Source organism: Calidris pugnax, unplaced genomic scaffold (assembly GCF_001431845.1).
Source record: "Calidris pugnax isolate Ruff unplaced genomic scaffold, ASM143184v1 scaffold1, whole genome shotgun sequence".
NCBI classification, from domain to species: domain Eukaryota; kingdom Metazoa; phylum Chordata; class Aves; order Charadriiformes; family Scolopacidae; genus Calidris; species Calidris pugnax.
Genome location: NW_015090800.1, coordinates 9094393 through 9112104, shown reverse-complemented (window position 1 = coordinate 9112104; position 17712 = coordinate 9094393). Strand labels below are relative to the sequence as shown.

General features: G+C 43.2%; 1 protein-coding gene across 1 annotated transcript in view; it reads left to right on the top strand.

The window, feature by feature from the left end:
* Nucleotides 1-961: 961 nt before the first annotated feature.
* Nucleotides 962-17712, top strand: part of AGK (acylglycerol kinase) — a 38004-nt gene continuing 21253 nt past the window's right edge. Inside the window, exons 1-4 of the mRNA XM_014937317.1 lie at nt 962-1134; nt 10597-10636; nt 15006-15085; nt 16345-16420. Of these exons, the coding sequence (XP_014792803.1) occupies nt 1025-1134; nt 10597-10636; nt 15006-15085; nt 16345-16420 (306 nt within the window). The 5' untranslated portion in view covers nt 962-1024. The remainder of the gene's footprint in view (nt 1135-10596; nt 10637-15005; nt 15086-16344; nt 16421-17712) is intronic.

The window sequence follows — 17712 nt, the reverse complement described above, 5'->3', positions numbered from 1 at the left end:
CATCTGGAAGGTCCCCCCACCTGCCTTCCTTTCTCATAGGACAGGGTCTTTGTCCTCTACTCAGCACTTCTGTGAAATGTCTGAGGCTGTTCACCATCTTTCAGGCGTCATGGGAAGCCACAACTAGAAGAGTTTATGCTAGAAGGGGCCACCACCACTGGATTGTCCCAAAGCTTCTCCCATCATGAGGGCAGGTCTTGCCGCTTGGTCATGTCTCCACCTTTCCCTGGCAGGACATTCATGCCATTCACGGCTCTGCGACATCCTTGTGAGGATGGCCTGTCTTCCATGTGTGCTTGGAGACATTTCTGTTGGTCCATGTGGTCATCCTGTTGGTGGGGCTTAAACAGCAAACCCCCAGTACTTCCTAGACAGCTTTCTTGTGGGTGAACCTTCAGACATATATTTTCTGGTTGTTTTTTTTGGGGGGAGAGCACCCCATTTCTAAGAGTGGGGAAAAAACACCTATGCAGGTTTGTCCTCTGCCACACGGAATGCCTCCTGCTCCCCTTTGCTTCTTGTGGTGGCCGGGCAAGAGCCCATGGCTCACCTGGTGGGTCACCTGGTGGCCTGGAGGACGGCAAGGCAGTGACGCCATGAAGGTTGGGACACAGGTGGGGTGTGAAAACACTTCTCCTCGGGACTTTTTGCGGCTGTTTCCCAAATTGAGGGAGGGCGGCCTGAGTGTGCGGGGGGACACACAAGGCCGGGGCACAGGCACACGGTGGAGCATGAGATCTCCTCAGCGCCCCCGGCTCCCTGCGCGGGGGGCAGATAGGCCCAAACCGTCCCGGCGGGGGCCGGGAGAGGCCTCCCCCACACACTGCCCTCCATCCCTCCGAACCGGGGGCCGGGGCCTGCCCGGCACCGACAGCCCGCCCTCACCGCGGGGCCGGGAGGCGTCGGGCCCGGAACGCCGGTGCCCGGGGAGCCGTTTCCAGCCGGGCCGGGCCGGGCGGCGGGAGCGGCGCCGCCTTTGGGTTCCCGCCGGCGCATCCTGAAAGGAGGGGGCGGTGGCGGCGGCATGGCCGGGGCGGTGAAAGTTCTGACCACCCTGAGGAACCACTGGAAGAAAACCACGTTCGGGGTCTGCCTGCTGAGCTGGGGCGGGCACTGGCTGTACGGGAGGCACTGGTAACTGCCGGCTGGGGAATGGCGGCGGCGGGCGGGAGAGCGGGGCCGCCGGTCCAGCTCTGGGCCCGCGGGCTCGGCCCTGTGCCCCCGGGGGCTTTCACAAGCCACCGGCCTCAGCGCCTGGCGAGGGCATGGCTGCCGTGTTCGCCTCGGGTGCCCAGGGCCCGCTCCCCTCCCGGCTGGTAAAATGGAGGGGCTGCCCTGGAAGGGGCTGCTGTGGCAGATCGGGGGGTGGGCTCTCCCCCATCCCCTGCCAGCAGCTATGAGCTTAGGAAGGCCCAGTGCCTTTTTGGGGTGTCCCACCATAGCCTTGCCGTGGGCCTGGGGCTAGCTCAGGCCGTAGTTTGAAACAAAAGTGTTGTCAGGGTGGGTTGAGTCATTCTGGGGCTGGCTGGAGAGGAGAAAGATTTCTCTTTTCTAACTTAAAACAAGAAGTGCTGTCAGCCAAGTGTGTGCCCTCATCTTGTTGGCTGTTAACCAATATTATAAGGATGAATGAGACCAGAGGCCATACATCTGCTTGTGTCCATTCAGGTGCTGTGTGTCTCCCTTCCCACTGGCACAAGTAGTGAGGTGGGGGTCGGTCTCTTCTCCCAGGTAACAAGCGATAGGACAAGAGGAAATGGCCTCTAGTTGATCCAAGGTAGGTTTATGATGGATATTAGGAAAAATTTCTTCACCAAAAGGGTTATCAAACATTTTAACAAGCTGCCTGGGAAGCAGTGGAATCACCATCCCTGGAGGTATTTAAAAGACAGGTAGACCTGGTACTGAGGGACTTGGTTTAGTGGTGGGTTTGGCAGTGTTAGGTGGATAAATTTCTTCACCAAAAGGGTTATCAAACATTTTAACAAGCTGCCTGGGAAGCAGTGGAATCACCATCCCTGGAGGTATTTAAAAGACAGGTAGACCTGGTACTGAGGGACTTGGTTTAGTGGTGGGTTTGGCAGTGTTAGGTGGATAGTTGGACTTGATGATCTTCAAGGTCTCTTCCAACCTAGATAATTCTGTGATTCTGTGGTGCCACTGATACCTGAGTAATGGGAAGCCACTTTAATGCCCAGCAGGCAGCCATCGCAGCATGATGGTCGTGTGCCCATGGGTGTGTTTTCCCACCTTCTTTTTTTCTTTCTCATGGTGCCAAACACCTCATGAAAGATGCCAGGTTTTCTGTGGTGGCTCTCTTGATGTGTGGCACTGGTGGTAGCCGTGCACTGTCCCTCTCTCGTGTGCCTGCCTCGCTGTTGTCACCCACCTCCCTGGAAGGAGCCCCTCAGCTGCTGCAGCAGTGCTGCTAACATAAGCCAAACCTAGCAGTGTGTCATTTCCACTCTTTATCTGTGGAGCAAAATCCTCCTTCACAATTGTAAATAGCTAGGCTTATATTGTAATCCCTGTCCTTGAAGATTATAGACAATACATTTCACTAACATGCAAGTGCGGCCAAATTATTTTTAAAACTTTTTGGTTTTGGTGCTGCTGTTTATTCTGTCACTGTCTTAATGTCTTTTTAATTGTTGAGTCATGATTTTAGCTGTGTTCTTCCTATATTGAAATTCTGCCAAAGCCTCAGTGGAAAACTTAGGAAAATAAATCTGTTTATGTTGTTTGTTATACTTTCCTTCTTTGTTTCCTTTTGCCTAGGGACTTTTGCATTAAATTAGTCTTTGTTTTGAAAGCATCTGCTTTAGTGGCTTACTTCTTACCTGGAGCACTAAGGCTCTGTTGACTGCAGGGCAAACGGCAAGAAAACTCTCACTCCATACTTTTTTCCTTGTAATTGCTGATTGCGGAGCAGGCTCTGGTAAGATGGAGAATAACTGTGTGAAAGTGGTGGTGACAAGGTCACAGTTTCATGTGTATGCCTATGTGGACCAACAGACAGGAAGAAAGTACAGAGTAGATTGCTGTGTTCTTAGCAGAAGTATTTGTGCTAAATAGGTTGGGGGTTTTTGTTGCCTTTGTGTAAAGGCAGTGGATCCTTGAGCTTGTGTTCTGCTTTTCCCTCTGACGACTTGAGCTTTGAATTCACATAAAATAGCGAAATGTAAATGCATAATTATTTGACGTTCTATCGTTCTAGATACCTCTTAGCCAAAAGACTAAGCTTAATGTACAAAAGGAGGAGGAAGAAATTGCTCGGTGCCATTCATATGAGGGACTGGCTGGCGGGACAGAGCAGCCTCTGACCTTCCCAGGTACCCTGCTTACAGGAGCAGCCTCCTTGCTGGCCTTCTGTTGCCACAGGTGCTAATGACAGTGGAGTGCACGTCAGGCCTGGGTGCTATAGAGAGCTACTGAACTCGAGCATTAAGAAAAAGGGTGTATCTGCTCCTCGTGCATATGGAGAGCGGGCACTTGAGGAGGCCTAGGAGCAGCGTCAGACACAACCAGTCTCCCCTTCATGTCTGTTTTTTTCTGGAAATTCACGTGCCTGTGTGTACTGTTGGTTTCAGCTCTATTGATTTCCCATGCAATAACTGTGAAAACACATTTTGGTCATGGAAAATGTGAGGCGTACCATAGGTGATATGGTAGTCAATAAAGAGGACAACATGAAAGGCAAACAAACAAAAAAAGGGAACTTTTGGTATCCAAATTTCAGTGCTCAAAGTTTATTTGCACCAAGCATAGGCACAGTGCTTTAATCCAGATGATGTAGTGGGGGGAAAAAAGTGTTTACACATCCCGTTCTTAAATGTCCCCTTTTTTTCTAGAAGGGAAAACACAGCATTTCCTTACCAGACATTGGAAATGCAAGATAGGAAATCCTGTGATGACAAACAGCTCTGTGTGACTTTGGCATAGATTTACAGCACAGCTGTAAGTACTGCTTTCAGAGATTTAAATTCTGTTTGGAAAAAGTGGCAGCCATTTAGCTGTTGCTTGATATGTGTGGAGGATTGTTTTATGCAGGGAATAGAAAAACGAGGAATGATGGACGAGGCTGATGGCAAGAATGTGAAAATTCAAAGGTGGTCTCAGCAACCCTACTGTGCTGCTCTGTCCACAGTGAGGGCCTTACCTTTTGGATGCTGGAGAGCAGGGAATAGGATCCCTCTCTGCAGCTTCTTTTTTGCCTCCAAATGTGTCAAAGGCTTTTGGTGGGCTTTTTTTTGGTGCATTCTCTCTCCCCAGTTTCATTGTTTATGTACCAGTTGTGTTGGGGAGCGTGAGAGGTGCCTTTTGCCCCATGGACAAAGTGCTGCAGGCAACACTTGAAGAGGTTAATGAGGGAACCACGTATGAGCTGTGAGACTCCCTGTTATCTGCATCGGGGGCTAAATTACTATGCATGAGGCATACTTGACTAGACTTATATTTGCCCTTTTGGAACAGATTAAAGGTTTAGTGAAGTCTTGTGCTTCGGTTTCTGGCATCACTTGGAGTCTCTGACGAAGGGGTTTGCTTTAGCACACCATCAGTTCGGATTAGCCTCTAACTTATTGGAATTAGCTGTCTGAGATGTTGCTTGTTTATTTGCAGCTGAAGAAAGTTGTGGTTCGGGTTTGTTTTTTTTCTCTTTGTGGCTTTTCCATCCTCCTGGTTTTTCTGAGATATTTCTCTTGCAAGAAGAAGATCATTTGCTTTTTTGACTTCTCAAGGTTCATTCTTCTTTTGGATGCAGAGGCTATGATGCCTGCACTAAGTGCATCTATTGTAAATAACAATCTGTCCTAAAAATAAATGGCAACTCTTCTGTAGTTGGTGTCTACGTGCCCATAGGGACAGAAGAGCTCTGGAGTACTTACCTTAAGACTTTGGAGGATGCTACATGGACAAATATGGCCAAGAAGAATATTACCTTTTCCAGACTTGTCCCCTGTGCCTCTTCCCTGCCTGGAAATGGACCTGGATGTCCCACTCTTGCACCCTGTGGCTGTGCTGTGGGGCCTGATGTGGATGTCCTTGTGCTCCACAGGCTGTAGAGGAACGAGGGGCACTGGAGGGTAACAGTTCATCACCGAGTTAGTCTAAAGGTTGTGGATGACAATAACTGTAAAGGTCGAGAAGCTTCTTAACCCAGTCTTGTATGATACTTCCTTCATGCAGCATTTAGTGTCCGGATTGGTGTGTTAGCCTTTCGTCTTGGGAGGTGTTTGTTCAAATACTGGCTGATTTAACAGGAAGGGGTTATTGGATGAACAGAGGAGTAAAGGGGAAACCTTGTGCCGATTCCCTCTCCCCAATTTGTGATTCACCTGTTCTAAGGATGTAATATAATAGAAGGTGCCTCTTCAAAAGAGACATCGACCAGGAGGTGGCAAAGGTTTTTCATGTGTAAAATTATAACTATTATATCTGGTTGAACTATCTGTTAACTAAAACCATATTGCTATTCTAACAAAACCTTAGCGAGTCTTAAAATTCTTTCTCATAAAAGAATGTTTTAAAAATCCATTGTCTTTGCTATTTAGGATAGCGAATACTCTTGTGGTAATGGAGAAGTAAGAAGACAACTCATTGTTGTCACATTCGAGATTGTCTCCATTTAATTTCTCTAGATTGCGTGAATTTGTGTATTAGCATCATTTTAATCCAGAGCATATCCTACTACAGGTATGAGGGACACAGAATTTAATGTACTTGATGAAAGCTTGGAGGGTATGCAGGTTGTCAGATACATGCTCATATACAGTAATGTACTTCTGTTTAACATATACACAAGGTTGATTACAGATAAAGTAAAGATACCATATGATGGCCTTAAAATTTTCACCGAGTTTGGAAGCCCCTCTCAACCTTTGTGTCACCTTTCCTGAATTGAGCTGCTGCTGTTCTTTATGTGTCCAGGTGGTGCAGTGAGTCACCAGCTCTGTCAAATCAGCAGAAATTTAATCTCTGGCATGATGGGCATCAGCTTAACTGATTGTCAGATTTGGCCAGACTGTTACAGTGGTGTCACGGGGTAAGTGATCATCACTTTGTCAGGTTGAAGACTCTTGATATTATACCGAGGCAGTGGACTCCTCGGATACTCAGTTTTATTGTAGATGTTAAAGTATTGACTTTCCCTGTAGAAAATGCTGGCAAGGGCCTTTGACTGCCTGCCAGTAATCCGAGTGTTATTGTTATCTGTAATTTGAATGTTAGTGTCTGTGTGTTTGCCAACTGATAACTCACTTTGTCACCTTTCTGCATATATACCTCCTGAGTGACTGACTTTATTTCATCAAACTTTGTCAAGAAACCCTGAAGGATCAATTCCGAGTCTTAGTTAAAGCTGCTGAAAACTAAGATTTGTCTTTCATGCCCTTCCAAAGCCAAGCTGGAAGTAAATGCTGATATCCAGGAAAGAGGATGCTCTGCTTTTGCTGTATTGGAGGCAGCTAAAATGCTCTCTGCTAAGATAAAATCTCTTTTAAAGAGTTCTGTTATAACTCTTGAGGAGTCATCCTATGTGGATAGCTTTGGTGAAGTTTCTCTTCACAAAACTCTGTGTTTTGATGCAGACACTGAACTGGGGAATTTTTAGGCTGCTCCTTGCTTGAATGTACTTAATAGTCTTGGGTTTAATCCTGATAACCCTTTCTGAAATAGATTTCACACCTTTCATCCTGGGAACTGTCCTTTCAGGTACTTAGGCAGAGCATGCCTAGAAGAATTAGGAAGAAATTCTTTATTGTGAGGGTGGAGAGACACTGGAACAGGTTGCCCAGAGAAGATGTGGATGCCCCATCCCTGGTTCAAGACCAGGCTGGATGGGGCTTTGAGCAACCTGGTCTGGTGGGAGGTGTCCCTGCCTATGTCAGGGGGGCTGGAACCAGATGATCTTTAAGGTCCCTTCCAACCTGAACCAGTCTACGATTTTGTGCTGCAGTCTCGGCTGGGGGAGCATATATAGTAAATTGCATGGATCTGTGGGCCTATATTCATGGATTGACAGAGTTGGAAGGAACCTCTAGAGATCATCTAGTCTAACGCCCCTGCTAAAGTAAGAGTGTTAATTCCCTGCTGAAAACACATAGAAGCAGTGGCCACCAGCCCTGTGGCGCAGATGGTGCAGACAAATCAGAACAGCCCCTGTTGGAGCGGGTCCTGTGGTTGTTGTGCTCTCACAGTGCAGTGTGTTCTGGGAACCTCACACGGCTGGTGCCTTGTGAGCTCCAGACACTCACTTTCTGTGTTGATTCCTTGCCTTGCCATAAGCCTGCTCTGTTCTCCAACGAGTCTGCGCTGCGGTGGTTGCTGGCCTTGCAGGGTTGACTGGTATCTTTGTGGAACCAGTCAAAAGTTCTGTCTGTGGGGTCAGCTTAGGACATCCTCTTCCTTCTGCACCCCGCTGCCACTGCCCATTCCTCTCTGTCTCCCAATTTTTTTACTGGTTAAGCAAGTGGGCCCAGTTGTAAGCTGTGTGATGCTTAATTCTCACCATGGGAAGGCAGCCCTGGGTTGGCCAGCAGATGCAATACTGCACGTCTGTTTTGCTTTAGGGCTGGAGCTGTGTCTGTAAACCCTCAGAGGAAACGTAAAGTAAAAATTGATTTTTAGTTTGCTGGGGACATGGTGCAAGTCAGAAGAAATCTCTGTTTGTTCTTTAAGGCAGCGCAGCAATTTCCCTCAGCCTTCACCTGCTCCTGTTCTAGTGTGGCTGAAAAGGCTTTGTTACTACGTAATACTAGTCCATAAAGTATGAAACAATTGACAAAATCTTATGTTTATTATTAAAAGTCTCTTCTTCTCTGGGAGCTGCTATGCAGACATATTTTGATAATCTAATACCTACCAAGACAGAGGCTTTAAGACATTACCCTTTTGCTATTTTATAACATTTTCCTAGCTGTAATTATTAATTGGTATGACCCGCAGAGGACTTCTAGACTCACTTGTGGCATTTTAGGTGAGCTGTGTGGGCTGAGTAAAGGCAAGAGCTGTGATTCAGAAGGACTGCTGTTCTCTCAGATACAGCCCTCTGAGTGCACTTATGGTTTTTTTATTCTTTAAGTGTGAAGATAGTTAAATGTTGATGTAATATTTTAAGGAAAGAAAAATTTTCCTGTTACCTGGAGTCTTTAAGCCAAACTCGGGACATCTTTAAGCCAAACTCAGATGACTTTGAAATATATGTCCTAGTTGAATCGGTGGGAATCGTATGAGTACGGCTGGGATGGCATGGGCTGCTGGGTGCTGTGCTACTGGAGAGGGGAGACAAATCACCTATGAATTACTGGACAGTAAATGGTTCTTCTGGTCTCAGAATCTAAACATTTCCTTTGACGACAAAATGATATGCGTTAGAGTAGACGTAAATACTTCACTGCAGGAAAAAAATAAGCTTAAATGTTGGCATCTAAACTATCAGTCCTAATTCTTATGGTTAAGACTCCCTTGAGCTGAATCAAGCTCGCATCCTTGACAGTGGTTTTGAGGGTCTTTGCGGGTTGGGAGAGAAAGCGCAGTATTTTTTGCTTGCCTTTGAAAAGTTGTGTTGGGCTCCATTTTAAAGGCAATTAATGCTGCAGCGTAAGGTGGAGGACGCTGGCTGGCGATGCGACCCGGCTTGGCTTCTGAACCAAACAGCATCAGTGTGAAGTAAACAGATAACATGGATTTGGCTGGAGTGTGTTAATATGGTTAGGACGGCAGCTGTCAAGTACGTCAATGGCGCTGCCATCATCTGGTAGTGGGGTTTTCTTGATATCCCATGACATTTCAACTTTATACATAGAAATTGCAATTGCTTTGCATTTGCTCTGGCCACGCCTAGTTACAGAAGGGGAAAAAATATCCCTGTGTGAGGGCTCATGCCCTCGGCAGCTCCGTGTGGATTTGGCCTGTCGTGCTGTCTTGATTGAACTGGAATTAACTGTGGCAATGTTGTTTAGCTTGGAACACAACCCTTTTCAGAGACAGTTGTTTGAGCTAGTGCCCTTTCATTGTATTGGTGCAATCAAAACCAAGTCTGTCACTCCGCTTTACTGATATTTCAGGTGCTTAACACAAATCACTTAGTCCTTTGGTTATAAGGAGCAAACATGGCATTTAAAAGCATGCCTCCGAGGAAATTTTTCTTAGGCTTTCACATTACTTGTTGTCTTGGTGAGGTTATTATTCACATATTTTCTTTTTTCATGCTTGAATTCTTCCTTTAGCTTTTCATTATTACCAGGGATAGATCTGTGGCTTTTTTGCTGTAGTTATTTTCTCAGAACCTAATTTTACATCTCACCTGAAGTAGCCCTACTTCTCCTTCTATGGCATTGCAGCATCTTTTGGTGATGCCAAAGAGAGCAGCTTATATAGCTTCAGTGATAGATAAATAGCGTAAAATCATGGAATTGAGTAGATGGCACTCGTGTTTGGGTCCAGAGGTCCAACCAAGGCCTTGCCTCCTCTTCTGCCATTACAGGATTTGGCCTGATGAGCCACACTTTGTGGAGGGGGTGTGCTGCTTTCCTACTCACTTGTTTTTCATCATTGAATCTTTTTAATTGCTGTAGTGTATTCAGTTTGGTGGTCTGACTATAATTGGATTTTTTGTACTAGATATTTTTGAGACAATTATACTCTGTCTTGCCAGGTATTGGCAAGGACAAGCTGAAGGAGATTTTTGGTTTTAGCGAGGAGGGGGCGTGCCTGGTATCTAGAGGATGCGTGGGACTTTGGGCACTGCAGAACAGGATTTCTCGTTTTGTCTGCAAGGGCCAATAGGGCATTTTTTTGGTCTGGGGAAGAACAGAATTTTGTTCTCTCAGTAGCTCTGTCTCCAGTTTACTTGCCAACTATACCCTGCTTACCACCTTGCTGATGCTGTCTGTCACCAAGGACAAGCACAAGGCTTCCTCTGGAATTTCTTTCTCAAGTGACCATCAGTGGCATATCGAATACTGGTATTTTCTTCTTTAAACTTCACTTAAGTGAGTTGACTAATTGTCACCTCTCTGAGTTACTGCTTTAGGCCATACTTGGACCTAGGGGGTGGTAGGTGCTGCATTGACATGTGTTTGGCTTACAAACTGTTGGAGCAGGGTGTTCACGATTATAAAGCACAAAGATTTAAGTCCATAGAAGTTACACTTAAGTCTACTCTAAATCCTTTGTATACTGCCAGAATGGTAAGTACCTTCAGTGTAAATGACAAGCAGTATTAATCTTGAAAAAACCCACACCTTAGATCTGGATGGAGTACGGTTATGTAGCATTTTAAAATTAAATCACATTTATACAGTGTCTCATGGCTTATGTAATCTCAGCACAGTTGGCATCCTCATCTTTGTTTTCTGCCTTTCTTTAGAAAGGGTGTTAGTGTGCACGTGCAGAAAAAAATTATGCGTGTGTGCTTAAGTGGGTGTGCCTCATCCTTAAAATGTGTTAAATAGGTCTTAAAGAACCAGTATTTTTTTAATTTGGTGCTTGTTAAAGCGCGTGTAAAGAGAGTATGTACCTACATTTTAAAAATGAGCAAATTGTTTTAAACTCACACAACCTAATGTCCACTCTCTTTTCTGTCTTACCTAATAGCGATAACCTGCTACGAAGAGCTGCATGCCAAGAAGCCCAGGTAATACCGTTTAAAGGGATAAAATTAGATTAAAATCTCCCTCTTATCTTGGTTGTGCAGGGCTCCTGAGATTTCCCCAGCGGGCCCTCTCTACGTGACAAGCCTTATAATGATGCCATCCATGTTCTTTTGCTGAAGTGCCATAGGGTGGCCGCAGCCTCCAGCCAGGGTACTGTACCTTTAGTGCCCTGACTGCTGTTGGGATGGATGGTGCAGTGTTATCACTGGGGTAATCTTAGTCACTGCTTGTAGCTACCCAGACCTCCGTTTCTGCAGGTGTGATTACTCCCTGTCTGTAAAGTTCTGGTGGGAAGATGGTTTGCTGATAAGATAGGAGACTCAAATCTCAGATACGCTGCAACTAGCAGAAGCAGTGCAAATTCCTTCATGTTAGTGCTCAGCTGGAGAGACCTTGTCCTTGTATATTCCATCCTGAGTGACTTCATCAAGGACCTCTCTTATGAAGAAAGGCTGAGAGAATCCCACTCTGAGTTGGGGTTGTTCACCTGGGAGAAGGCTCAGGGGAGACCTTATAGCGGCCTTCCAGTACCTTTAGGGGGGGCCTACAGGAGAGATGGGGAAGGACTGTTTATCAGGGAGTGTAGTGATAGGACAAGGGGTAGTGCTTTTAAGAGGGTAGAGGGTAGGTTTAGATTTGATATCAAGAAGAAATTCTTTAGTCTGAGGGTGGTGAGGTACTGGAAACAGGTCACCCAGAGAAGTTGGGGATGCCCCATCCCTGGAGGTGTTCAAGACCATGCTGGATGGGGCTTTGAGCAACCTGGTCTAGTGGGAGGTGTCCCTGCCCATGGCAGGGGGGTTGGAACTAGATAACCTTTAGGGTCCCTTCCAACCCAATCCATTCTGTGATGCTAGGTGTGGTGACTGGCCTAGTGCTTTTGAGACCCATGACAACTCATCTGCAGATCACTGACAAGAAAGCCAGTATTCAGAGAGTTATTCTCTGAGTAAACTGACTATTGCATTATGTAGTTTGTGGCCTGAATGGGCAACCAGCAATGAACAAATTCCCATATGGTGGTTTCCCATCAAGAAATCTTGTCCTTAACAAGTGGTCTTTAACAGGCACAAGTGCTGCTGCCCCCCAGAGATGACATCACTGCACAGGTACTGCTTGTGGGCTCTGATTACCCTGGTGGTGTGCTTTTTGAAGTCTTTCTACCTCCCACAAATAAAGTTTATTATAAACCTGCTTCTTCATGCCAGATCTTAGAGATTTTGCAGGGTGTAACACTGCTCCCATCGTTGCTATGTACTGGGGCCCGAGAGGAATGGTGAAAAATATTTTTCTCATTAAAAAACTTACCTTGAGATTACCCTGCTTCTGTGGTGCACCCGGATAATCCCAATTTTAGCCTGCTTGCTGTTGAGGGAAAGATATGCACAGCAACTCGATTTGGGCAATGGAACTTCATGCTGGAATAAATGTAACGGAACTCAAGTCTCATGAAGGAATAAGAAAAATCTTTCCCTGAAATCCTGCTTTCATAAATCATACTTACAGCTTCAGAGTCAAATGCATTTTCAACTCATACTATCAGTTGTTCTTGATTTTTATGTTTTCAATACTCATTTTTACTGCATAGTATCAAATTGATATAAGTTTTTATACTGCCAAAAATGGCAGTTAATACCTCAGTGTTTGAAGCATGTTGGCCAGATTAAAAAAAAATTTAAAAAGGCACTGATGAAATGATGATAAAAGGAGGAGTTAAAAGATCTAAGTGTGTATGCTGTCAAAAAGGTGTAACTGCTAAGGAAAGACTGGTACAAGAAGATAGTTCTATTGTGGAAATTCTGACTTTCCTGTTTCTTAATTCCAGTCATTAAGTCATGGGATCTATTCCATTATGGCTTATTCTTGTAAATGAAAGTGCAAAAGCACTGTCAGGAGAGCTTCCTGCAATTTCTGTGGTTAAAGCCTGGGAAAATATCCTGCAGAAGAAGCCTGCATTAGAAAGGAGTGAATCAGAAAGCCTGGTAATCAATTCTTGCTGTAATTTCCATTCTCACTGATGTGTCAGTGCCAAATACTGCTTGAAAACACACAGCAGTACAGCAGCAAGGCATTAAATGTCTGATATGTTCTTCAGAATAGCAACGATCTGTAATTGTTTGAAAAATGCTACTTTCGTTTATAGCGCTGTGTAAGTAAGCACTGGGGAAAAAAATAGAGGCAGACTCACCCAAGAAAAAGTTTAGTCTGAGTGAAGTGTGTGTGCGGTGTTCCTATTAGATTTCCCTCAGATTTTTAAGTTTTTAGGTCTGTTGCGATACCAAATTGATGAGGCACCCACTTTCCTGTCAAACTGGTCCCTACAGCAGTACTTCATGCAAAGACTCCACCGTGCGCATTTCAGTTTAAATACCAGTTTACGATGACAGCCTTGGGGTGGCCAAATGATCATAGAAAGATTCTATAATAAAGAACCCATTTATCAAATTTAAAACCTTTTACACTTCCTTGTCTGTAACAAGCGTTAGCTGACTGTGAACTTCCTTTGCAAGGGTGGTCTTGCTGATTGACCTTGTTGTTCTTGAGCTCTGGGCATGCGTTAAAGAGGTCCTGTTTAGCTGGTGTACAATTCACTCTGTGAAACAGGCATAGTTTTCCATAAAAGAATGCAGTTTCTCTGTTAATATTCATAAAGCATTACAAAGCCTTTGTATAAAGTGTTTTTCATAGTTGCAAAATAGTGATTGCCATCTTAAAAGTCCAGAAATGCAATAGTTGGAAGTGTGCATTTGACAAGGAAGTGAAAAAGGCATTAACTTTCCTAAATTATACCTTCATATATATATTTAATAACCATTTTTAATTTCTGGCTTTAAATTGTCTTTCCTTGTGTTGTGCTGTGAGGGGGGGAAAAAAAAAAAAAAGACTTATAGAGTGTTGCACTATTATTTTTTTATTTCCTGTCTTAAAAATCAGCATTTGCTTTAGAAATCCCCCTGTATGTCACATAAATGTCTAAGTATATTACATAAAGGAGTGATTATGTCATTACTTATAAATTCTCTATGAGCCTCGTTAGGTTGTTTAGAGCAAGCAAATACATCACATTGTGCCCCCCAAGCACATAATTAATTGTTTTTAACAGCTGTAACATGCTATAAGTCCCCTGTATTTCCTAATTCCTGCCACAAAAGAAGTTGGTTTGTTTTCCAGCTGATTTTTCAGTAAAGCTTAATAGCTATTGATTTGTTTCCTTTTCTTTGAAGATTCCTTTACTCTCAGAAACTTCTCCCATCCTTTTCCTTTCTTGAAGAAGAAATTTGAATGTTTTAAGCAACATAGCCAGCTGTACACTTCTTTTAATTGAGGTTACCTGAGCAAAGTTGGCAAGTGGAATGAATTATTAATATAAGCAGCTAACGATCACTAAAATCTACTGTGCTTTGTGTACAGTGTCCACCTTCTTAAACATAAAAATTCCTGCCAGGGGGATTAAATTTAAAGATAAAGGGGGGAAAAAACCTGACAGGGACAGTTGACTCTTGTCTGTAGTTCAGCGCAGTAGTTTTTTGTTCCTACTTTATTTCTGGGGCTTCTGACTGGTACTGCTGAATTCATTGTCATCCTTGTACTCAAAACCAGTTTGATTTGGTGCCTTTAGGTGAACTAATGAGGGTTACAGAGTGGGAAGTAGCACGTATGGAAGCTTTGCCTTTTCTTGCCTCTCCTGTGCTAAAAAGTTATGGAAATAGGCATAAATGGCTAAAAGGTACAAGAAGCTGTATGGAGTAACTCTTGAAGAGTTTAAAATTGAGGCACCTATTCAGAATTAGATTAAAAGTTGAAGAGAATTTTAGTGATTTTAATACGGAGGCATTAGGAAGAAAAAATGTCTGAGAAACAGTGAGCTTGCTTATAGGTCAGGGCAAATTCTCTGGTGATTATCTTCCATATCTTCAAAAGCTTAAGCATAGAAAATACAAAAATGAGCAGAAGAGATACAAGAAATGAAGTACAGAAGTGGAAAAAGATGCAGAAAGAAGGTGGCTGGCATGTGTATGAGAATTACATAAGGAAGGAAAATCAAGTAACCTTGGAGTCAAGGATAGTTTCCCTGGATCTCTGCCCGTGGCGAAAAAACAGGGGTTGACAAAAATGAAATGGTATTGGAATTGTAAAAATGAGCTAAAAAGTACTTGTGACAGTGGTGTGAGGCGTTGCTAGGAGTGGAGGTCTTTGAATAGCAGACCTATGCAATGGCTGAAGATGGAAGCAATTTGGGTGTCGTGAGGCTTGAAAGCCCATTGACATTTGGAGACATGCATTATTTTGAACTGTTTTACCCATGTGCTTAAAAGAGAAACTGAACTCTGCTCTTTTTATCCCATTTAGGCTTTTGGCAACGAGCTGATCCCTTCGAGTATGCCGTTGAAGAAGGCAACAGTGTTCCTTAATCCAGCAGCTTGCAAAGGGTAAAATTGCCCCTTCCCTACACTCGTCTGTGAGGCACTCTTTCTGTTATTTTTGCTCTGCCACCCACTATAAAATCCAGCCAGATTTTTTGAGCTCATTTTTGCCTCCCTCTGATGCCAAGCTGGTGCTATGTAACTATGCCAAACTTTATTTCACCAAAAATAATGGGATGAGAAATAGAACTAGATGCTTCAGTTGAAAGAATTTCTAAACATATGTATGTTTATAATTTCCTTTTATCCTGTGTTTTGGGCTTCGTTGTTCCTTTGTGTGTGGAATTCCTTCGTATTGCTTCCACACTTCTGTATGTGATGCATTTCCAACATCCAAAATTATAGAAGTAGGAGATGACCTTGGTTGCTTCAAGACTTGAAGTTAACCAGCAGTGATCTTACTTGTATGGGAACCTGTCCTTGAAAGGGATGTGCCCACAAACTGAGAGGCTAAATATGGGCTCAGAGCAAGACTCCTGGAAGAGATTGGCTGCTATTTTTGCATACTCATTAGCAGAAAAACAGTTATCTTGGATATGATATGTGGCTGGTTTTGCTGATCAACTAAGCTTCGTATCAGTTGCATCTTGGGGAGGGACTGTCAGTAACAATATGAAATGAATTATGGATCTGACATGGAAGTGCTTGGACTTTTATATGCTTTTGTTCAATGCAAATGGAAAATGCAAAGTGTTAATAAATTAAGTCTCTGACTTCTAGTCTCGTGTTTCTACTTGTAAGCAATGTATAGTTAATGGCGTAATTATTTTATTATGCAGTTACAGGCAGAAAATGCGTGAGTCCTATAACAAAAGGAAGTCAGACAAAACTTTGCCTCTAAATCTATTTAATAGTATGTAACAATAAATATTTTTTTTAATGTTTCTGAAAACCTGAATGGGCTGCCTTTGTGGTCTTAAAGCCTGCTGCTCTGTAAGTCATTAATTTTCTAATAAATTTATTTCTGGAGATCTTGTTTTGTTTGGTTTGGGTTTTTTAATTATTTTTAGAGAAACCTTGATAACCTCTTCCGCATTTATTAAAACTGCAACAAAAAGCTGGCATCTGAGATACGAGTCTAGAAATGTAATACATTTGAACCAAATGAAATCTCATCTTTCCTGACTGGTAGGTTGAGTGACTGATTGTGTAGATTGTATGCTCTGTTTTTAAGTAGATTTCTTCACGTTATTCATTGGTTTCTTTCCTTTTCAATTTTTTTAGCCAGCAGACTAATGAAATAATTTTTACTCTGTTTTTTCTAGCAAAGCCAGGAACCTTTTTGAAAAGAATGCTGCTCCAATTTTGCACTTATCTGGCTTGGATGTAACTGTGGTTAAGGTAAGAATTGTTCTGTTAATATAGATATATTGTCTGCTCTGCTTTGTCTTCTTGAAGAATTGAAATTCAGTTCTGGATGCGTTTGAAATTCTCAGTTGTCCTGTAGACATCTCACGAGAAGAAATAAATACTGAGATATTAAGCTGGTGCTTAATCTTTTTCTTTTTAATTCACAGTTAATTTACAAACTGTGTACTGAATTTTTAATTTTCAGCTAAAGCGCTACATGTGCTTGTCTGTGTGTCTACAGCAGCCCTTCTATAATTCATGTTTGAGAGAAAACCTCTAAATATTTGAGTGCTGGCTAGTGGTGCATGCCCATCGCTGTTGAGATTGTCATTTCTGGCTGAACTTGCAGAATTCAGAAGTGAAGAACTTTGACGTGCAGCGGAACTGTTCTGATTAATTAAAAATAAACCTTTATTTTTCCACTGAAAATACCTCAGTGTATCCCCAAATAATTCAACATTCCCATCAGTGGAATACTGAGGTCTAAATGGTGTGAATTAGCAGAGGGGTTTTCTTTGGAAAGAGGAAAAGAAAAGACAAATGGATTTTGGTTTTTCTACAGGTTTTTGAGGCTGTGGTATGGGGACTGTTTAATAGTCACTATGTCCTACTAGTGAAGTACTCTAATATGTAGCTTTCTGTCCACGAATCTTTTTCACAAGGTTTAGTGTTAAAATGCTGTTTTAATTAATGCCTCACTGTTGAAAATACATAGTTCCAGCCCAAGAGAAAAAAATATTTTGCGAGACTTAAAACTGATGCTTTGTAGCTTCAGACCTGGCAAGTGAGCAAAACAGGGCTGGGCCAGTGACCGAGGCCGAGGTGTCCCTGTAAAAGACATTAATTTTGCAGAAAACAGTTTTGATGATTTAGAAAGCCAGTGTACTCTACTGCTAAACCAATTGCCAACAGCCTGCTGTCGGGCAGTAGCCTTTCAGGTAGCTCATTCTGTGTTTCAGGAGATGCACTTGAGCACTTTGGCTGCTAAACATGTTGGGACTTTTTCTGCAAGAGCATCGTTTGCTTGTGATTTTGGTTCAATATAAAACTACCTGGAAATATGCTTATTGCGGCTATATTCTAGATTTATTGAATAAGATTTACTCTGAGATTTCATTTAGCCTTTTGTGTGTCTGTGTTTGCTTGCACATATTGTATTAGGCAGCAGACTTGTTTTACACGTTGAAGAAATCTCAGTAAATGGAAGTAATATATAGTGTTCTGTGGCTGTGTGAGAATAACTATTAAGCAAATGGATAGATGATTCTTTTTTTTTTTTTTTT